At 40.5% G+C, this 23,313-nt stretch overlaps 1 protein-coding gene across 2 annotated transcripts in view; it reads left to right on the top strand.

Annotated features, from left to right (window-relative positions):
- Nucleotides 1-23,313, top strand: part of PLPPR1 (phospholipid phosphatase related 1) — a 122,330-nt gene that overhangs the window by 37,550 nt on the left and 61,467 nt on the right. For both annotated transcript variants that reach the window (XM_050328446.1, XM_050328445.1), the window contains exon 2: nucleotides 18,876-18,983. In XM_050328446.1, coding sequence (XP_050184403.1) covers nucleotides 18,921-18,983 — 63 coding nt within the window. In that variant the 5' untranslated portion in view covers nucleotides 18,876-18,920. The remainder of the gene's footprint in view (nucleotides 1-18,875; nucleotides 18,984-23,313) is intronic.

Raw genomic sequence — 23,313 nt, forward strand, 5'->3', positions numbered from 1 at the left:
CTACCAAACTCTTTCACACCATTTAGTGAAATATTCTGTGACTAGTAACTCTGGAGAGAATTCAGTTAAAAATGACTAACCATTTTGGACTGCTAGGATTTTTTTGTTGTTAATTAATCAGATAATTGGCTCCTTTTGTCACTCTGCAGCTTATGTAGGATATAGGAAATCCACCTTCTACACAGAGCCAAGAGCTTATCTTCTAATCTGTGCTGCAGTTTTATTCTAGGTTCGTAGGTAGTTTGTTTCACGTAAAATAGTTTCATGTCAAGACTCTTAATTGCAGAAATATACCAGAAATACTGTACTCATAGGCACTGCACCACACAACTGCACAAAGCTGAGCTCCAGGGGATGGAGAGGACAGTAGCCTGGTTGTTACCTGCTGGGTAACAGCAGGTTTGGGTTTTTTACCTGCTGGGTAACAGCAGACTTATCTTGCTCTGCAAGATAAATCAAAGCTCCATGCTGGCCAAGACACAGCCAGGCAAGACTGAAGGCCTTACAGAGTTCATACAAATCCTGTGGCCTGCCACTGGTTATGGCAATACCATATTTGTTAGTCAGTACTTCTTCCTGTGGTTCTGTAATTCTGCCTCTTTGAATTTGATCTTCAAGCTGCTTGTTATCTTTGTAGAATCATATTTGTGCTTGGGATTGCCTCATCCCAGGTGCAGGACCTTGCACTTGGTCTTACTGAACCTGATGAGATTCCTCTGGGCCCACTTCTTGAACTTGTCCAGGTCCCTCTGAATGGCATTCCGTCCTTCAGGCCTGTCAGCCTCATCACTTGTCTTAGTGTCATTTTTATAGTTCTGTATTCCCTGAAGTATGTCTAAGGTTCTGGATTTACTGCAAATTCATCTAGATGAGTTTGGACTTCATTTTTACTGTGCATGTTTTGATTCAGTTTAATAGCAGAGCCCTTTCTCTGCCATTGAGTAAGGCAAGTTTGTATCCTGTTGTTAATAATTATATTTAATCAGCATGACTCAGATATGAATGAACTGGTGACCTAGTTCCATGGTGGCTCCTGAACCCTGTTGCATCGCTGGGACTCAGCTGGCAGTGGCGAGTGGGGTTTAGAACCACATTTCTTTTGTAGTCTTTAGCAGTGGATGCTCACATGGATCTTTCACATAATTTATTTTTTTCACCTTTTCAACATTCTTTCAAGTCTTGTGCAAAGTTACTGAATTTCACAGTTCTGATGTTTTCCTTATCGGGGTATTTTATGTTTCCAGATGTATTCTTCACCCTCTTGGCAGCTTATCTTTTCTGTTTCAGTGAAACCGTGCTTTCAGTGCTGTGTGGTGATTAATGCATGCCTTTCTTTTTAACCCTTCGTCTCTTGTTTCTTCTGGCACTTTCCCTCTTCCCTCCACTCACATTCATACTTTACTCATACAAGTCCTAGTATTTCTGTTGCAACACACCTTCTGAAAATGTCTTTTAACAGGCCTCTCCTTGCCCTTGATCCATGTAGAGATTGTGTCCATGTCAAAAGAATCAAACTGAACCCAAGCGTTCAAATGAACTTTGTTAAATCCGTTAGTCCGTGTGCTAACACAGAGCTCACTCAGGGTTTAGCTACAAGACTCTCTTCTGTCCTCAACAAACATGTGCAGTTGATTCCTGCAGTGCCCTGAGTGCCCTTAATCTGATTTGAATTACTGGTAGTAGAAAGGGCTGACTCTGTTAGGAGTCACAGGAATGTTTGAAAGCTGCTTCTAGAACTTAGTTTGTCTTCAGATTATTTTGGTATGTTACCTGGACTGGTAAGGTATCTGCTAAGTTACTCCAGGGAAAATGAAATACTCTGGAGAACCCCAAACTTCTGTAGATTAGCATTTATTCCAGTTACCCTTGTGCATATTTACTATGGCAAACAAACACAGCTATGGCAATATAGGGGGCTTTATTTTAAACCTTGTCTGATATTTGTGGCACATTCCTGTCAGTAGGGGTTCACTGTCATTACTGTGACCTTCTAGATGGCATGACAAACGACAGTGCTTAAGAGTGACCCTGTGCGTACCTATGGTGTCTGCCTGGTTCAGCCTGCAAACTTCAGAAGCTAAAGTTTTGTTCAAAAGAACGTGTCCTGCTGGTACCATTTGTGTTGATTTTTAGTTATCTTTTCATATAAGAATTCTGAGATAAAATTGTCTAATGTCTGTGAGAAGCCTTTGTAAAACAATGATATGTAAGAAAATGTTTTATTTTTGTCTCTTGCTTTTTAGATAGAACAGGGTAGGACTTCTTCTGAGAAGAATTCTGGACAAAGAGATATGTGAAATTTATAAATCGTCTTTTTCTGTCTCTTACGAAACTTTGCCTGATGATAAGGAATATGCTAGGAATTTTATTCCTCTGATAGCAATGTCTTGATAAAAATAAAATGTGAAATCTCACCCCACCTAAGTCATTGGAAGCCATTGACAGAGTCCAGACTGTCTGAGTATTGATGCAAAAGTCGTGGGAGTCCTGACTACATGTTAAAGTTTTCTGGTTTTCTGTAAGCCCTGTTATGTCCACAAGTCATCACTTAGAGAGACAAATATAATTTGAAAAAGCAGTGTCAAGTATCAGCTTGGGATAATGGATCTGCATATCTTTTATAATGGTTGTAGGTCTTATTTTGTACTGTAGAATCACAGAACCACAGCATTGTTAGAGTTGGAAGGAACCTTGAACATCATCTACTTCCAACCCCACTGCCATGGGCAGGGAACCTTCCATGAGACAAAGGTTCTCAAAACCCCATCCAACGTGGCCTTGGACACTTCCAGGGGTGGTTAGTCCACAACCTTTCTGGGCAACTTGTGCCAGTGCCCCACCACCCACATAAGAAAGAACTTCTTCCTAATACTTTATCTAAATCTAACCTCCTTTAGCTTAAAGCTGCTGCCCCCTGTCTTGTCGCTCCATGCCCTTGTGAAAAGTCCCTCTTCAGCCTTCTTGTAAGCCCCTTTAGGTACTGCAAGGCTGCATTAAAGTCTCTCCGGAGCCTTCTCCTGGCTGAAGAGTCTCAGCTCTCTCAGGTTTTCTTCACAGGTGAGGTGCTCCAGCCCTCTGATCAACTGGTCTTGTTCTGACAGGTCAACGTCTTTCTTGTGTTGGGGACCCCAGACCTGAAATTGTAATGTGTGTGGACACTACTCTGGTGAAAACAGAAAGTGTTGATAGCCCTTTCAGCTTTCTGAGAGTGGTAATAACTTGGTTACACTTACATTTGTATATCCACTGAGAACTGGGAGGATGTCACACTACGTGCCTGATCACTCAGGTTAAAACATGGGAAGAGTCTATGTGGCTCGTTCCTCATAGCAGGCATTGCCCTTTCTGCTGTCTGATATGCTTGGCTAAATCATTAAGGTTAGAAAAGATGTTACAGTTGCAAGAGTGCTGGAATATTTCCAAAATTTTCTATGTTAGAAATGTGTGATATATTAAATCTGATACTTGTCACAATTCTTTTTTCTTACATTTCATCCTGCTACTTGTTGCTATCACCAGCACTCTAAATACTTCCATTCCTTTGTTAGAACAGACACGTTGTTGTTTGTGTCTTGGCCTTTGCATATCTCTTTATAAAACGGCCCTTAAATGAAAAGATCCTTTGAAAAGTAACTTTTATCAGAACAAAGTAATTTATACTTCCCAAACACTTGGAAAGCACTATCATATGTTCCTTGTCATTTGTGGAAGCTGTGTTTAGCTGTCATAGTCATTCTCTTATGAGCAACAGTTGTGACAATTGTTGTATTGCTTATCTTGGGACTCTTTTATGCCAATCATTATTATTGTGACTTTGCTCCATGGGACCAAACTCAATACAGTGGATCTTCTCCTCTCCACTGTCCTCCATCTCTCTGTCAATTTCCTGATGTCTTTTTTCCTTTGTGCCAGGATGTGTGAGGGGGTGGGGTTGGATACATTCCAGTTTTGTCAGTAGGAGCAGGTAAAAATGTTCAGCTTCTGCATACAAAGAGAGGTCCTCTGGGTCCAATTCCTGCTTGTCAGCACTGAGAGAGTGATTGCACACTCATTAATACCAGATCAGTGCACTGTGGATTGCCAGGCAGTAGGAAATTGATCTGGGTAAGGTTGTGGGCCTGTGTCTGTCATTCTGCTGAATTCACTGATTGCAAAATCTAGCTCTTCTGTGGCTTTTTGGCAGTTGTAAGTGGAGAGGCAACACTTGATTCAGAATGTAGCCTGCAAAGGTAGTTAACCAGTGATTTCTTTTTAACAATTCTCAATTACAGCTATGCTTAGTGCCTGAAAAATGCATGCAGACTCACAGCTCTGGTACCCTCCATCCAGCAGTTGGGAGTCTGAGAACTGAATTTTTGGTGAAACAGAGACATGATCTTAGCTGTTGCTGAATTCTGGTGTTTATGGAAGTTTTGTTTCTGCATTTGGTGGCTATGCAGTTAGATCAGCAGGGCTTTGAAAAATTCAGCCCTGGCCATTTTCATGGCAGCTGTGCTCTCTGCAGGGGTCACTGATGCATCTGACTGCCAGAGGAGCAGAAGCATCTCCCTGTGGATGTACTTGTCATTGGCAGTGGAGGGCAACAATTAGATCTGTGTTTGGACACTTCTAAATGTTGAGCAGCTGAGATTAGCTGTGAAAAAAATGTCTCATGGACCCCTTAGGTTCCTGATCTGCAAAGTTTGGATGTCTTTTGTGGCACTTCCTGCGGAGAAGTGGTCACGGGCTAAAGCATCCTTTTGTTTTGGAGAAACCAGGGCCAGCCCCTGGTCTGGTGGCCATGATGCCAGCGTCACACAGATGTTGGTTGTTTCATTTTCCATTTACAAGGGTAATGCGATGCATAATGGTGGCTTTTAAGCTAAGCTGTGGCCATGTTGTATGATTGATGCCTGGCTTTATAAATGGGATGGGAACAACATCACATGGCTCCACTGGAAACTCTGAGAAGAAACTTGCAGCTTTTATGATTCCATCATCTATAGAATAATCATAGTTATGATGGAGTTATGAATGGATAATTGACTCCTGATATTAACAGCTAAATGAGCAAACCTAGAGTTATGAAATACTGGCTTAGATTTGTGAAGAAATAGTACTTCTTCTGATGTGCCCCATTGTATCCACTGCTAGTAATAAGCCACAGACTGAAATCTTCATTAACTTTAAGACTTCAGTTAGGTCAAGATTAAATTCTTGGCTCTTGTTGTAAGGTGTATTTCTTTGGCCCTCATACATGGCATGAGTTCACTGAGTTAGTGGAGCAAAAGTGCAGGCCATTCTGAGGGTCCTCATGGCATGCTGGGTTATCACTGAGCATCAGGTAATGTGTATGCCCGTAGATCTGACTGACTTACTTACAATGACACTTACAATGCAGATTTTTGAACAACTTAAGTGATAAAGGATTATAGGGAAAACACGGAGAAGGGAAAATGTGGTCTTTGCCTTGTGGTCTTAATCTGGAACTTGGCTGAGGCAAATCTGGGGTTAATTCGGTATCAGCTTGTGCAGTGTGTTCTGACAGAGACTGATAAAGTTATGCAAGAGGCTGAGCAAGGTGGAGTAGAGAAACTTTTTCACTGTAGTCCTAGTTGAACAGAGGTCTTTGTCCCTGTATCTCTTCCTCAAGGTAGTTGGGTCCCAAATTTTATTTTTATTTTTACTTTCAGCACACTTTTCTGCAAAGTTGGATAAAGAACAGAAAAGCTACAAACATTTATAAGACAAAGGTCAAAGACCAGTTTGACATCTTCTTAGGGTTAAGACTATGCAAGAGCGTATAAGCTTGTTCATGCATCTCCCTAAATGGTCACTTCCTTATTTTTCATAGGAAAAGATGATCCACCTAAGTGATATGAGTTATAGAGTGGTGTACTGACTTAAAATCCAGCTTCTTGCAGGACTGTCCTGGATACTGTCCATGAGTTTGCAAAGCTGGAAGGAAAAGCACAACCACTGTCTTATGAAGAAATCAGATGTGCAGGGGAACAGTGGCAGAGACAGAACTTTAGAGCTAAAGGACAAAAATATAAGGAGAGAAAAAGAGGTGGAGCATGTAATTTAAGATTACTTTTGCAGTGAAATAATGAGTTAAAAGTGCTGTGCAGTATCAAAAAGCATAAGCAACTTCACTATGAGCCTGTGGAGCTTATGTGGGAAAGTTTTGAGTGCACCACTAAGGCAATGTAATGCCTCACTCTAGCTGTTACTAAAGCATCTTCCAAAATGGATGGTGGGATGGACAGGGACCTATAGGTTGACCTAGTTCAATCCCATTCTTCACCTGGAGGAGCAGAGGTTCCAGTCCTCTTGTTAATGAGAACTGAGATTCTTCAAAGAGAATTTTGGAGCACCCTTTGCAGCTGGAATAAGGGAAGTCTGAGAGAATATGTGCAGTGAGAGACATACGAACTACTGAGCTGACCTCGAAACTTTAAACAGGCTTGGCTGCAAAATTGGGCCCTTTAGATAAAAATAAGTAATCTGAGTGGCTTCTTAAATGAGAAAGAAGTATTTGCCTTGCCATGGTTGAACGAGAAAATGCTGTGCAAGCTTCCCCTACAGCCTCTCAGTGGGTGTCTAGAAAAGCCTGTGGCCACAAATCATCATTCTGAGGAGGTACATTGGATTCTGGAAGCTTTAAAAGTAATATTAAAAGGTGAGAGCTACACAGGAGGAAAAGGCATGTGCCAAATAAAAGCATATTTAGGTTAGAAGAGATTTTCAGGCTCTGTCCGTGGTCTTCAAAACCAGTGGTGTCCAAAGCAGGGTGCATGTACCACAAGAGGTGCATAAAACAGTCTATTGGGGTGTGGAAGAAAATATTTTTGTCCTATTAATAAATTTTTAGCACAACATTTATTTCATTTTTAGCTCACACTTTTTAATGTGCGTTTTATAATTTACATTACACAGAGGTAAATGTATATGATGTATAAATTACATACACTGGGGGAGGGAGGGGGCTTCTCAGATTTTTTTTCTGACAATTTGCAATCACAAGGGTTTGGAGAGTGCCTTTCTAAACCAAGGCTGTGGCAAAGATCTGCATATTGACCAGGTTGCATGTAGAACAGCTGTGGTGAATGATCTTGCCCGTGAAGGCATCTAGTTTTAGGGCTTAGAAATATCTGTACTACATGCCCTGAGGCAGAACCCTGGTAAGCGAAATAGGAGTGTTTAGGAGCAAAGTAGATGATTGTGAGCTAGAGAAATATCCTAGGGTTATGAAAGACAACGAGGCAGTGCAAAGTGCTGCCTTGCAAATGATGACTTCCCACTACTCTTGGGAAAAGTGGTGTCAGAAGTGCACGTGGGCAGGAGAAGGTTGTGGCAGGTACCTCTGCTTGGCACAAGGGTTGTAGAAGGAGTTGAAGCAGTGGGGCAGTGTCTCAGTAAATGTAGTGCTGGGACATGATAGAATTTAAAAGCGTGTTAATCTCTAAATTGGAAAAGTACTACCTTTGTGATAATATATGCACTTCGTATTATTAATATTGATTATGCTTAATAGATTAGTGAGATATGAGCACAGGGTTTCAGTATGTAATCAAAAAAAGGTGTGTAAATGCACATGTCTGTATACATATCTAGAGAAATGAAGTCTTGTGCATCTATAAAACGTGATGTTTTGAGCACTAGAAGCAGCAACTATAGATAGATCCGCCTAGTCTAGAACTGCCTTCTAAAATAAACTGAGTTTATGAGACCACACAGGTATTTTAGTGTTGTGAATAGGGTGATTGCATCTTTTTTCTACTGCTTTAGTTGGGGTATTTTAAAAAAGCATTGTATAAATCAGTGGCCCTCAGAAAATAATAAATTGTAAAAACTAGTTTCCTCAGTTATGCAAAATATTGTGTGCGTGTATGATATGCAGTCTTATACCAATTTGCTGGAAAAAAAATCTTTTATTTTTCAGGGAATTTTTGAAAACTAGAATAACGGTGTTTTAGAGGTGAGAGCTGTGCATTAGGAGTGGAGGGCTATTAAAACAAGACACAGTGTTCCTGATGGTCTACTAAAGATGGCAGCAAATAGCACGGGGCGAGATGGGCATATTTATATGCCTCTGACAGCTTTTAGTGTTCAAATGTCTGTCTAATCATATTTTGACCATGTGAGATTAGAAAATCAGTCCATTTACTGTCAGCCATTGTCTATCGTGCAGTTTGTAGGCTCCAGTTGTGTTTGAGTGGGTATGACTTTGTATGCACACACACATGCTCATATAAGTGTCCACAAAGTATTGCAAGATAACTTTCTGTATACTGTTTACCTGCAACAGGTGTATATCTCATTAAAACTCTGTTAAAAACTGTGATTTTAATAACATTACAGTCTTAGAAGTGACATTATGATCTCAGCTTCAGGAATTCCAGAATTTGTCTTTTTGTGCTGTAGTCACTTTAATGGTTCAGATGTTTGTGTAGACTGTATTGGATTTAAAAATCAAATGCTTAACAGGTCAAACAATGGCTGTGTGAGCTTCTCTGAGGCCTCTATAGGTGTTGTGAGACAAAATTACACAGGGAAGGGCACAGGCCTCCAAGAAGACCAAGACTTAGCCCTGATCAGGAGCTTATCTCAATAGAAGGGTTTGCAACAGCCTTGCTGGATACGTAGGTGAAAAAACATATTTTGCAGTCTCAAAAGCTCTGGGGCATTATTGTTTACCAAAACCTAGGTGGTGGCCTTGTAGCCAGACAAATGGTATTGCCTCTTCTAGTAGCAGCACAGGTTCTGAATAATTCTTTGAGGACAAGTTTTTTTTCAGAACTGTGTTGTCAGGGTTTGCCTGGAGCTTTGTTCTGCTCTTTGTTTCCTCTCATCTAAAAGAGTGATAGCTGTTATTTAATCAGTTTTAGATTCAGCTGAATTTTATATGATTGTATAATTTAATGACTATTTTTATAATAATCTTCATTAATTTCTCTACCTAATAGGTAGAACTAACAAGTTCTCTATTCTTTTAAAAATGAACTGTCTGAAAGTAGAATAAAATTGCAGGATGGAGAAGAACAGACGTAGGATAATAACAGAAGCCTGAAAACTGGGGGCACAAGATGGTACAACCAGCCCACCCACCCACAAGTTGTCAGTTATGGCTCGTGTCAAGCTGGTTTTAGGTGTTAAAAAGAGAGACAACAGAAAACATAAAGTATAGCTATCCAATAGATTGGATATTTGGAACAATTTCTTCCCTGGAAGAGTTGTAAAGCTCTGGAAAAGGCTGCCCAGGGAAGTGGTAGAGTCACTCTCTCTGGAGGAATTCAAAAGATGTGTGTGTGGCATTTTGGGCCATGATTTAGTGGTGGACTTGGTAGTGCTGGGTTTAACAGTTAGACTCCATGGTCTTAGAGGACTTTTCCAATCAAAATTATCTTATGAGTCTATGAAATCTGAATGTGGCATGGAATTGCAGAAGAGTGTAGAACAAGAAAGAACTAAGGTATGTTAGAAAATGTATAAAAATAAGACAAATTGGATCCTAGACTAAAAGAGGAATAATCTGCCTCCATCAGCATTGATATCTTTCTCTTGGGGAAAAGTTGTGGACAATGACAGCTTGCCATAACCCTCTCTCCTTTTCCAGTCTAAGTAGGACTCAGGGAGGAGTCTGAGGACAGCATAACACCACAGAGAACGGAGAGGTATTACGAAGTCTGTAACAGATTTTTCATAATTTAGAAGTGTTTTCGATATAGTTTACTGTAATTTTTGTGGTAATAAATAGATCTGGACTAATAACAAGTTATTTTTTATACTGTTAAGATATATTGTAGCCTAACAGTAAATTCTTAAAATCCTGACTTTCCATCCAGATTGTGTTTCTGAGGCCCACATAAACCACATGAGCTGTAGTTCAATACCATCCTTAGAAGTGGGCAAATTATACTATTCGGCCTATAGGGGTTATACTTGCTTCCCTTGGCCACATAATGGACACAGAGATAAAAAGAGGAAAGAAAAAAAATATTTTTGTTGCTATTAAGGAGAGCTTCTACCATAGTGTTTTGTATGAGGGAAGCAAGCAAGTATGGCACAAATCCTTTGTGCTCTGTCCTTGAAGGGATGAAGGTGATGTTTATAAACCAAGTGAACAGTCAAAAAATCCACATAAGATTGGCTTTCTGTCGGATTTGCAAGAGTATGAGTCCATGCAGTCCTTGTGTGGCTCTGACAGCTCCACTTGCCAGTATAAATCACAGAATATCAGAGGAGCAAGAAGCTCTGCCTCTGGATCTCGTTGCCAAAGGCTGCAATGTGGTGAGGCAGTTGCTTGTTTACTTTTGTAATATGACAGCTTGCAATCAATACTCACACAATTTTGCTTGCTGGGCCCTGAGGGGACAAAATGAATGTTTTTTTTCTTTCTATCTAGAGTCCACTAGCTTGGGCCTATTCCATGCCTAGTTTTTAATTTCAGCTCACCATGATTTTTAGAGGAAAATTGCAATATAGCATCCATCCCTGACAAAAATATTGGAAATAAATATAAACATGTTACTCAACTGATTTTGCTTCCCTTGCCCTATCTACACTGCTGTGCTCTGTTCCTTCCCATGCCCATCTCAGTATTTTCGCTGGTTTATCTAACCTGTATGAACGCTCTCCAAAAGTGTGGGCTTCCTAAGTTGTCATAGCAGGGTAGTGGGAGGAGAGGGGTCTGGAAATTTACTTGGAGATATCCATCTGAAGCCTGAGAGTAGCTGGCACTTTGCACAAGCCTCGTCCTTCCACTCACATGTTTGGATCAGTGGCTTACTTGAACTCAGGCTCAGCAGGGATGGCATACAAGAGCACTGTGCAGCATATATTTTTTTAAATATGTTTTTAATACTAGGTTTCCCAATATTAGTTATGTGTGGAGCTGTGAAACTCCGTAACAAATAAAGAACGAATACTTCTCATTCTTTCTAACACATAAGCAACCCATTGGATTTTTTTTGGTAGCTCAATAGATTTCAGTAGGATTGTTGGCTAAGGAAGTTTTGTAAAGAATAAACCAAAGCCAGTTTTCTGGAATAAAGTAAGATTCTCATCTGCATTAAGGAAAATATCATTGAACATTTTTTCCCTGTATTAAATTATTATAGTAATTAAAAAAAAATGTTAAAATATCTTCTGCAAAATCCTGATAAACTGGGGAGGGGAAAGGAGGAGTGTTTTCTAGAGACTCTTACATTGATACCCCTTTATTAAAGTAGACATAATTTTCAGTCCTGTAGTTTTACATCCCAGGCAAAACCTGTGGACTCTTTTCCTTTCCTGCTCTCTATCCTGTAGGAATTTTTCTATAGCTCATCCAATATTCCTCTCATTTGCCCCATTGCCATGTTACTTTCTGTATTCCTGAAATTTTGTTTTGCTTTCTTCTTTCCCTTCAATGTTTTCCTCTTTTTTTCACCAGTTGACTCTGATAACAGCCTGAGGAGAGGCTGCTGGTTTTCTCCTGTTGAAATTGTTCAGAGTTTCCTCAATACCTGTTGGTACTTTGCATGGAGTCACTAAGTGCAATGTAATTGGTTTTAAAGAGTGAAATTCAGGGACAAGCCCTTCATGATAGCATCCCAAATATCAGGGAGATCATACTTCAATATCTAGTTTCCGGCCAGAGCCTTGCAGGGCTGATGTAAATAATAAATTGTCCTAATTATTTTCTTTGTGAGTTGTGCAAATGAGACACTGAACACAGAGCTCTGTACAATATATTTTCATCAAACTGATCATATAACTAATCTCTGTAACTCAGAGTCCTTCATGTATATGAAGAGTTACTTTCATGCTGACCACACCTGTTGTTTTATTGCTGTAAATGTCCTTAAAGATCGATGGAGTTTTAACCAGTCAAAGGTAAAAGAAACAACTGATTGCCTTTTGCATTTGTTCAGTGAAGATCACAAGGCAAATTATTAGTCAAAGTCAAAATGATGTGCCTTCAGATGGATGGGTAAAGGCCAGAAATAGTCTTCTTTTCCCCAAGATACTGCACAACAGTTTCATTTAGATTCTCCTTAAAGTTTGAAGGGATTAAATGAATGCTAGAACAATTAGCTTATTTGAGTTAAATGAGAGTAGGGAGCAGGATCAGTCTCATTAATTGCATGGATAAATTCAGTGGTTTGTTGTTTTTTTCCAGAGACTGCTTGTTTCTTTTTTTAAAGAATTCCCTTCTTTATTTATCATGCCCTGCTAATCCTTTTGCAAGAAAGAGAGAAGCGTTATCAGCTCTAGCTGGTTAAGCTGATGTGACACCAAACTTTGGTGGGTAGCATTCAAACCAATACCAAGTGATATACTGAAAATTTTCAGAAGGAGTTCAGTGTCTCACCAAATGGAACAGGTCAACTATGCTGACAGATTGAACCTGCAGGACAAGGAGAGGTTCATGGATGTGAGATAGTTCAAAATAAGACTTGTGGCCATTTTGTTTGTCTTTCTGGATATTAGCATGCATATACCTGCTGTTTCCACAGTTACGTTTGGGTTCTACTTACACAACATCTGTGAAGTTCTGGCCGAGTGTCATAAATGTAAATTTTGTTGCTAGGAGCTGTGGCATTGAGATTTCACTTTCCTCCCACTTCTCCCACAGTGAGAAGTTGTTACGAGGCCTCTGCTGTGCTGACAAAACACTTAAACTCTCTGGAAGGTATAAGTGGTTCAGAACCCTATCCATAGATTTTATACTGCTGCTTATCACTCAGGTATGGGATAATTTTCCATATGAAGCTAGAAGCAAGGGAAAACAACCCTAACAGGATTCTTAAAATCTGTGGCATCCTTTTCTTCTGTGGATCAAACTCTGTATTACCACCAGTGAATTCAGCAAAACATTTTTAGGAAAATTATTTTAGGAATCCAGATAGCTATTCATGTAGCTTTAATCATTACAAGGTGGGTTTTGTAGTAAGGGTTGCCATTTCAGATATACTGCAAACTGTATTACTCTGGTATTGTTTGCCACAAAATGGTTTTCTACTATGAGTGCTGAAATGTTAAAATACGACTTCTGCTAGCAGAAAAAGGTCAGAACTCTCATCAGAAAAGGTGTTTTTCTGTCTTAAATGCTGCAATTTTTTTTTTTTAATTTTTTTTTTCTGTGATGTTGCGCAAAGATGTGTGGGCTTATTTTGCATGTTGTTGGCAGGATTTTGTTCCTTTCCTTGCTATCGTTAGTGATATGTAATTAGTTTCTTTCAGGGAGTCTAACAAGACACCTGCAAGAAGCACTTCCAATGACAGGACAATTTATTTGAATATTGTAGCAAAACTGGAAAACAGGCATTTACACTGTTAGGAAAGTTTATAATAAATTGTGTTTTGTGTGGTGAGATCTAGATCCAGTTCTCTGAGCTTCTGCTTTGTGTGTTCAGCTCCCCTTTTCAGTGTTCTGGCAAAGTAGGACGTCCTGCTCCTTTCACAGGAGACAGTCTGGGGACACAGTCACCAGCCGGGGCTTGAAACTTACTGCACACATTTGTTCATGATCGGCTACCAGGCAATTTCACAGTTAAAAACTGAAAGTCAAGTATAACTCAAACAGTCAGGTTTTGGACACCCAGTGTTTCCCCTCTGACAACAAGTTATTGGTCTGGTGGACATACTGTTGATGGCTTTTTGTCTCTCAGTTCATACTGGATGGGCAGGGGGTTCTTTGATGGTGGAAAACCAAAGACGAGCAAGTGTTTTCCCTCTTTCCCAGTATACACTTTTCCTCAAGGGCAGCATGATCCAAAGGATAACTTTCTCATTTGTAGTTAAAAATCAGTGTGTTGTGGGTCATTCAGACAGCAAACTGAGTGCCATTTGTCTGGTACCTTCTAATTGTTGCAGCCGTGATGCCATTTTCTTAGTTTTATTCTTTTTAAGGAGTGACAAATAGCAAGTGGTCTGTGTTGTGTTTGAGTGCAAGGCAGGCCAGCAGGTCTTCATGCTACGTCATGTGTGCTTTTTCTTATACAGTTTGGCTTTTGTGGTGATTCCTGCCACCACTGTAGTTTTGATCACTTTGAAAACACTAAAATGTCTGTACTTTGAGAACACGAAATAGCTGTGACTGCTTTTTACAGTAAAATCTTAGGCCTTTTTGTTTGCATTGGTTAGGTTTGTGTGGAAGAGAGCTTTGGGAAAGACATTTTAACCCACTGTTGTCCTGTTCAGAATTACCTGCATGCTCATGCTGCAGTGGCACTGGGATAATGAGGTGCCTTTGGACATGCCAGGGGTGAAGTTGCAGAGAGAATGTTAGGCTGTCATGTCCTGATGCATGTTTGATCAGCACTTGTGTAAGGGTGACTGTGTGTGTTCTGCTCATTCCAACAGCAAGCAATCAGGGAAACTTGTATTACTAAAATGTACAGTGAGAACTCTAAGTTCTTGTGCAGGAATTAGCAAGCACATCCAGGGATTGTATTGTGAAGCGAACAGAGCACTTGACAGGAGTCTGAGAATAATATATCTTTCTTCAGCCCAGACACTGAGTCACTGTATGATGTTTGGCAAATTGCTTCTACTCTTTTTTTTCCCCACATGAAACAGAGGACACTGCTTCAAAATGAGGTCTGTAAGAACTATGTAATAAATAGTCATTATAATGATACAGTTTTCTGCTAAAGCTTGGATAATCATTGTCAGCAGTGGCATTAATTGTAATTTGTTTCCTTAATTGAATGGAGTTTGACATATGCAATTCAATGTTGAAATTGGGCAAATTGATCCTTGATGGACTGGTCAGAAATTTTGGTGATTTTTTTTTTACTTGTAGACAGAATTCTTAGTTCAGTGAAAATAAAGTTCTTTATAATATGAAACCAATTGCTGAGAGAGGTTTGCAAGTTGCTAATAAAAGGTTAAAATAATTTACAAGAGGGAAATGCTGATCTTTTAGGTATCTTTTACATTGTTATAGAAATAGCTGGTGTTCCTTCTACTACAACATCTACACCTTATTTTTGGAACAGTGTTAGCTGCTGCTGTAAAGATTATGAACCTACCTAGAAGTAGAGGGACAGGAATGAATTTTTTGTGTGCTTGCATCATATCTTGGTACCAAATGGTGTGGTTGCCCTCCTCACCTCTGGGCCGAGAAGATTTGGGGTTCTGCAGTGAAGTGATGTCCCACATGTGCCAGCAGCTTTGCTGTTGCTTTGGTCTGTGCAGCAGTTCCTGGATTTCAGGCTGGTGGTCTCTAACTCAGTGGCAAAAGAAACATTCATTGGTATTGATTAAATGAAACACAGTTGAAAACTAGGATAAACAGTACGTGTTAGATTTTCTGGATTGTTGATTTGAGTATTTTCCACAGATGCCCAGATATTCACTGTAGCAATACATAAACTATATTGTTCATCTTCTCACCTATGCAGGACATGGCTTAAAAAACATAAAGGTGACCACTGTCTCCAGAGGAACAGACCACCAGTTAATTGGTTTGAGCACTGATTACACGGAGGAGCAATCAGCCGTACTGTGTGTGCTGCAGGAACTTACACTATCAAGGCTAAGGAAATGCTAGTTTGTCCTAGATATGTCCTTTTTGCTATCTGCTACATGCTCACATAAAAAGCTTTCCAACATACCTGAATGGGGCATTCTAAAAGCCATTCCCCTCAATGGATCCTTGCGGCGAGAAAATCTCTTCAGCTTGAATTCTTTTTTCTTTGCTGTCCTTTTTATTTACTTTTCAATTCAAGTATGTATATTGAATAGCTCCACTCGTCCTCCCGGGAGATGTCAATCATCTCCAATGCTGTGGATGAGGGGCTTTCTGAAAATGCGTGTGATGTACATTGAACAAAATGAGAACTAACTAATTCTAATAATTCACCAATGTTGTACTGTACAATTATATATATTATTTAAAGAGTGAGAAGCACCTCATAATATTAGAGCTCCAGGTTACACCTTCTGCAGTGGTCCCTAATTAATTAGAGTAGGTTTCACCAATTCTACTCCCATGCTGTGCTAATGTACCTGGCATGAAAAGGTCACAGGCTACTGGGATCTAAAAAGACTCTTACAGTTTTGCTCATATGAGTTCCTTAACAACTAAGTAAAACTGGTAAAAATGGAAATAATAAATGGAGAAGGCAGTACCAAATACTGATATTATAGCTTCTATTTGCCATTGCTTTGGTCAGAAACTTTGCACTGTGAAAGTTTGTTCAGTGTGAAGAGATCTTCATGGATTATAGAACAGGACTGTTACTAAACACTTTACATCTTATTAAAATTCTTTAGGCAAAAGTGGGTTATCTCTGAAAGCTGTACAGGCTGGAGCATCTAGGGATTGCTGTAATCTGTGTTTTGCTGAGTCCCTAGAGGATTCATTGCCAGCTAAAGAGAGACAAAAGATGGTGCTGCCCTGAAGATCATGCTATTCCTTCCCTTTACTCTTTGCTCGAGTAACCTGATGAAAAGAGCAGCTATGACAAGCACAGGCTAGCTGAGAGTTTTCCCACAATCTGGGAATTAGCTGGCTTGATCAGGCAGCTATTTGGTCTCTTACTGCTCATGTCTGACACAAATGTGTCATCACGTAGGAGAGAAGCTGACATGTAAAATGCTTTCCCATAGGCAACGCAGTTTCTTAAGCCAGTGGTGCACAGTAAGTTCAAAGGAACGGACATAGCAATACATATTTATGACGTCAGGAGTCCCCTAGCATTAAATCAGGCAATTTATGTGACTGCTATCAACCCTTAGCTTCAGTGCTTGTTTGTGAACTTTCTTTTAGTCATCTGTTGAGAATGTTTCATAAATTCTTTGATTGTCTTGCAGCCCTCTGCTTTGGCTAGAAACACACAGCAGTTGGAACTGAGGGCATGGCTTGGGTTTACAGCATGATGTTATAGAAAATCTTAATTATTTCTAAGCTTGATCTGGCAAAGCATTCATAAAGGTGCTGAGGTATTAACATCTTTGCACTAAGCCATTTGAAAAACAGGATTTGCAAAGAAAGATGCTAAGAGTTTATCTCCAGGATACAAAAGAGTTTCATGGAATAACGCTCTGTAAGCTGCTCTGACTCTTCAACCTGTTATTCTACCAAGCACCATGTATTTGCCAAATTACAGGGAGAGCCACATGGCACAAGAGCTTGCAGTATGAAAAAAGTGATTAAAAAATGAGTAACCTGTTTTTTCCACAGCCCAAATGGGGTTGAATTACGTTGTCTTTTTTTAAACCATGACACTAACCTCTGAGATAAAACCCATTTTATCTCCTAAGTAGAGTTGAAGTGTAATTGGAAAAACAGGTGTTTTGAAAATCCAGAATATTTGTATTTAATAATGGGGATACTGTGTAGGATGGGAGTGTCTGAAGCACAGCACAGATGACATTCCTGTTTTGTCTGACCCGAAACTGCATTTCTCAGTGGTTAACGGTTCAGAAGCCATTCCTGACACAGAATGTGGTGTCACTGGCGGTACTGTAGCTGTGCTGTGCCTAGAATGGCCATATACATTGTGTATTTTACAGCTTTGGGTCACATTGTGAGGAGCCGAGATGAGAAATACATTAAGTAGTTTATAGGTGGCGAGACAAGAGCCTGTATCCTGCTGCAGGTGGCAAGCACTGGAAGCTGATCCAGCTCCTCCATCAGGCTTCATAACCTCGGCTGAACTCCCTGCTCTGATCACAGTATTTCCTCCAGTAACCCTGCTGAGAGCTGGTGAGAAAGCACTGACCCCTTGGTGAACCTCACAGGCTCCATATGCCAAGGCCTGAATTGCCACCCAGATGCCAGTGAGGTCAGAGAGTCATGGTAAGATGCTGTGCAAAGCATCCTCTGCAAAATGCATCAGCTTTCACCTTCTTCCTCCTCCCTGGCCCTGACCCGGGGAGAGGATTGTCATCAGGACAGAATTTCTGTGTGAGTGTTGGCTGTGAGGCTGGGCCTACCTAAATCTGCCCTTGCTGATATACTCAGGTTAAAACTGATAGCAGAGGATTTTGATTCTCCTCTGTGTCTCACGCTCTCTGCAAGGATGCACCTGGCAGCTCCAGACTACACACTGCTCTTCCAGCCTCACTCGTTCCGTGCTAGTCTATATATTTCTCTAAAGTCATTTAAACCAGACTTAGCATCTTGATGTGTTACCTTGTGCATGCAGAAAATCACACACACTCTCAGTAAAAGTTTCTGGTGTTAGTCTTCTTTTCTCAGCTTTCCTACTTTTTGTGCTGTAAAGATAGTGTCTTAGCACAGAGCATTATGAGGTTATGTTAATTGGAATAGCCAGTAGCTATTCTGGATATTCTAATACAGAAGTAATGCTAAGTAGTTGGGGTTTTGCATGTTAAGATATGGATTTATAGCAGGGCAGAAAGGCTCTGCAGTAAGGGCCTAGTGCTTCATTGCATTTTTATTGTGTTTGGTAGTTACGGGTTGGGAGTTTTTTATGCATAAGACATGCTGCCATTTTGAGCTGGCAGGTTATGCATATAAAGATTTTGATCATTTGTACAGTATGTGTGTCTTTTAAAGTGCAAATTTACAAGTCAATCGCTAAATCTTATTGATTTGAAACACATTGTAGGCAGGACAGTGGGCTGAAAATTTGATCTTACAATCCTGAAGAAGAAGTCTTTGCTTTGGAATAGATTGTAATTAAGGAAACGGCTGTATTCCTTATCACCCTTTGCTCTGTAGGTCATGTATCTTGTAGCCTCTGTCTCTTCTTTTGTGTTGCAAAGGTGTGCTTTCTCAGGGTAGTATTTACAATCATAAGTTAGACCTTGATGTTATTTTTAGTCTGTATTCTTGGTTCAGTGTGTCAGTGCTCTGCATTATGAACCTTCTCATGGAATTTGAAAAAAAAAAAGTGAAACATACTGAAATACCTTTGTCTTCTGTTTTTCAGGTTATAAAGTTTTGAACAGTGCCTCCCCAAGAAGTGTGATGAGAAATGGCTTTAGGAAACAATACCCAGAGAAGTTATTCCATCATCCCCTGCTTCATCTTTGTTGAGGTGAGTCCAGCATTCAGCTGCCAAACCTACAGAGAGGGCAGCTCTTTCCTGCACAGATTAAGTAATTTGTTGCCCATTTTGCCAGCAGGGAAGGATGATTTCTTACTTGATAATATAAATACCCATCTTCATACTTAATGCCATTAAGTCCCCCTGGAAACAGTCCTGCACGAGTTGTCCAGATCTTGGGTACAAGAACAAGTAGATGCTGTGTTTCCAAGACCTCTCCATCTGGGTTGCTGGCTTGTCCTGTGGTATTTGGCAGAGATCAGGCAGTAGTTGCAGATGTAGGTCAGTAACAGCTCATCTTCCCATCTTTCCTCAAACCCTTATCCATCTTGGTGCTGCACAAGAGCTAGACCTTGTTCAAGGAGATTTCTGACCTAATGTTCATAAGCTTAGGAAACAACTCAGCTCTGATTTCTGTTCAGGTGGAACATGCAATGTAGATGAGGCAAGCCTGTCCTTTAAATCAGATGAGGAGGCTTGGCTAGCACAAGGGCTGTGAATTGTCTAGCAGTGAACTTGAAGGAGGAGTGGATGTTCCCATCATGGAGTATGATCCACATATTTGTTAAGGGTAGTTGGTGTGATTGATTTTTTTAAGTGACTGATTATTTTACTCTGTACAAATGACTGTTTTGTGGGTCTTCTTTTACTTAACCTAACACTGGTAGACTGTCCAATATCATTATTAAATCAGCGGTTGTTTGACAGGTTCTTATGAGTCTGGGATGGTTTTCCTGGCAAGGGGAGGCAACTCTGTGTTTCGTAGGAGAATGAAAGCTTCCATCAAATTTATGTGATGAAAAGAAAATAACTGCCTGTGAGTAAACATCTTCAGAGCTACCTGTCTGATGTAGCTTGGATGCAATACTCACCTTCTGACCCAAATTATGAGGCAACTTGTGCTCTTCCACAAGAGAAAGTGCTAAGAACTGTCAAAAGACTGATTGTAATCTTAAGTGTTGTATAAGACTTATTTTACTTCTGCTGAAATCTTGGAAGGGTTTGAGTGTGCTGGCAGCAGTGGCAGGTGAAATGGGCATGCTTTCATCATCAGCTGGAGTCCCCCCCTTTTTCAGCCAGTAGAGACAGTCCCCTTGTGTATTCTCCCTGCTTTCTGTGCTACCAGCTTAGCCCCAAAAACACAGTCAGACATTCCCTAGGTGATTAATGTAAACAGTACTTTTTGTTTTGATTTGAATGGGCCTTTTTGAGTGGCTGGAAAATGAGGAGAGAGGAGAAGCATGATAAAACCAGTAGTAAAGCTTGGCATAGGGCCTTCTGAGCTGTAGCTGTGGCAGACATCAGTGTGGGAAGGTGGCTGAGTCTTACAGTGCTCCACAGGGATTTGTCACATAATGTCTGGCTTCCTGGGGAAACTAAGGGTGGGCTGTTCTGATGGAGGCAATGGGTTTATCCTAACAGCTAAAGAAAAAAGGGGTAAAATGAGGAAAAAACAGCAATGAGCTCAGAAAAAAGCCAACAAAAAATAAACTCTATCAGTAATGAGATTTCTCAAATTTATTGCTTAAACAAGCACTTCTGAAGATTTTTAGTGCTCTAAATGTATGAATGATGACCATGGTTGGCAGGCTATTGTTCCTCCTGTAGACAAGACAGATATGACGATAAAGGTGGATTTGCTCTATAAGTGTACATTCCTTGTGCTTTGCTGAGTAAAACACAACTTTAAATTAAAAATCAGTCGAAAACAGAGAGGTAGTGCCTGAAATGATGTTCTCTCTGCTACATTTGATGAAAACATATATTTCTTCCCCTCTTTGCCACAGTATGGATTTTTAATTTAGCGCTACTGGGACTACAAATTCATAGACTTGTGTCAAGCATTGTAGTATTAAACAACAGGAGATCTAATTTCCTGCTGGGAGTGCAGAGATGATTGATTGATAGTAGCCATTCAGTCTGAAAATGGCTACCTGTAAACCTTAAGGTACACTGGAGGTGTTGTTCTTTTCCCACTGCTGTGCTTCCGAGCCTAGAGTAAGTGTTGGTTGCTTTTTTCAGATGAGCTGCCCCAGACATGCAAGCCCTGTCTGGATTACCTGGGTTAGGACAGACCCTATTTTTGTAGCTTGGAAGCAACCATGAGAACTGATTAGCTGTGTGACACCTTACTGCTGTTGCAAAAAGCAGGACAGATAAAAATAATCTTGCCTGTTTTCCTGATGACATTCTTCAGTGCAAAAACAATCCAGCAGCAGTCATGTCACCTGGTTATGAGTACAAAAAGAGATGGTCAGTAAATATTATCGTTGGTGCGTTCCCCAGAATGTGCTGCCTCCTCCCCTGGAATCTTGTCCTGTGATTAAGAGTCTTGGGATATTTATTCTTAAGGAAAAAATGCTGAGCCTAGATTGTCATGTCAAATACCCTGCCAGGAGGTATTTGCTAACAGCCCACTAGGCAGTGTGCTTTCACGTAAGTTGTGGTGGCAGTGGTGGAAATGAGGTGTCACAAAGAGTTTGGACACTTTAAATATCATTATGCTCAGTGTGTACAAATATGACACAGTTTCAGCAGTTATTCTCATTTCCATTTTTTTCCATTTCATTTTCCTCCACTGAACTAATTTGTAGCAGTTACTTATTATGGAATCTGACCTGAAGATGAATGGCTCATTATAAAAACTTAGACCCTTTGCCTGACTCTACAAATTCCTTTTTATGTTCAAAATACGAAAGTTTTAATAATGGGGAGATAGCATGTGATGTCTAATCTGTAATGACATAAATGTTAAATCGACATTTTCATTCTCTAATTGGAAACACAGTGTCACTTATGAGTAGATTTAAAGGCTAAAGAGGGAATCATTAAACTAATTTTGATCCACTTATCAAATCTGAATTTCTCTCCCAAATAATGCAGACAGCTTTCTGGATTGTTCTTTATTTTATTATAAGAGATATTGTTGCAGTCTGGCATTTGTCACCAAATGTCTGTGAAGATCTGGTAGAGTACATTTTGTTAAACACATAAGCAATTAATTGGGACGTGCAGGAGCCTTTTCCCTGCCCTCCTCTGCAGCCAGCATCAGTGAAAGGAGCCTTCAGGAGGCTCTCTCCCAGCCTTGGTTTACATGTAAGAGATAGCCACCAGATGAGACCAGTTTTGTTCCTCATTCAGCTGATGTGTGCCACTGCTTTGAGCAGCGAATGGACCACTGAGTACCTGGTCCATGAGGACTGAAACCGTTGGACAGATGTTAAATAATAGTGCAGGATGTAGCTTCCACAGCTTCCAGAGCCCTCTGATACACTTGTTCCAATGATGGACCCAGAGCATGCAGCAGAGTCTGTGGAGCTGCCAGCTCTTGGTATGCCCTGAATCTATCCCAGCCAATAGTGCACAGCAGCCTGTGTGAAGATTTGCTGATGGCCAGGACTGATCACTAAAGTGACGGTAGGCAAGCATGAGAGAAAGTAGGAGAAGCAGCATCTGGTTTGACAGGAAAAAAATCTCACGTTTTTCCTCTTGCACTTTCCCACTTTGGCCTTTGTTTGCCAAAGGTCTTTATGGAGCATCTCCTCCCTCCTTCACCTGCTGGGATGTCTGTGACAGAGGAGTGTCAGAAACGCCTGTAAAAATGCTTCAACACAGCTGTCCCAGGATTTTGCAGTCCCACTTTGGAAGGTGTGATCCAAGGAGTGCTGTGTTACATCCTTCCACATAGCATCCACGTGTACTTGTTCAAGGTGGAGAAAGGTAAAATCATAACTGGTAGAGGTGTTTTGTACACAAAAGTACACCCAGTTTTCTGCAGTTGAGGAATAACTTGTCAGAACAACTTATATCCCTCAGATCTAGGCAACGTCACGTGTAGAAGTGGGAGAAGTGCAGTGCCTGGAAAATCCCAGTTCTCTTCCTGGGGGACTGGTGAGGTATGCTTCATCTAACAGGACTTGCCAGGTGCTGTGGTCTTCCCCCTCTTTGTTCATCTCATTTTGGGGTTTTGCTTTCTAGCACAAAACTCAAGCTAGTTGGGTGTAGGAGAGTCCAGTCTGCTTTGAATTTGGTAGGTTAAAGTGATTGTCCTTGCATTTTCAATGTATGTGATGCTTATCATTAGTGACAGGAAGTGTAAGGGGATGTGAGAATTCCATTTTCTAGTAAATGGTGGAGGGAAGGTTCCACACTGTGAGTAAACAGCATCGTCATAACTGTACATGACTTCAGGGGGAAGGCATGTGAACAACTTTAGAGCCCTTGTGGCTGTTTGAATGGTGTTTTTTAAAGATGCAGTATCCCCATCTTCCTGCAAGGAAAACTCTCTCATCTCTTCTGAGTCAACAGCAATTAGGACTGT

This window comes from Myiozetetes cayanensis, unplaced genomic scaffold (assembly GCF_022539395.1).
Source record: "Myiozetetes cayanensis isolate MyiCay16 unplaced genomic scaffold, myiCay2020 scf4, whole genome shotgun sequence".
NCBI classification, from domain to species: domain Eukaryota; kingdom Metazoa; phylum Chordata; class Aves; order Passeriformes; family Tyrannidae; genus Myiozetetes; species Myiozetetes cayanensis.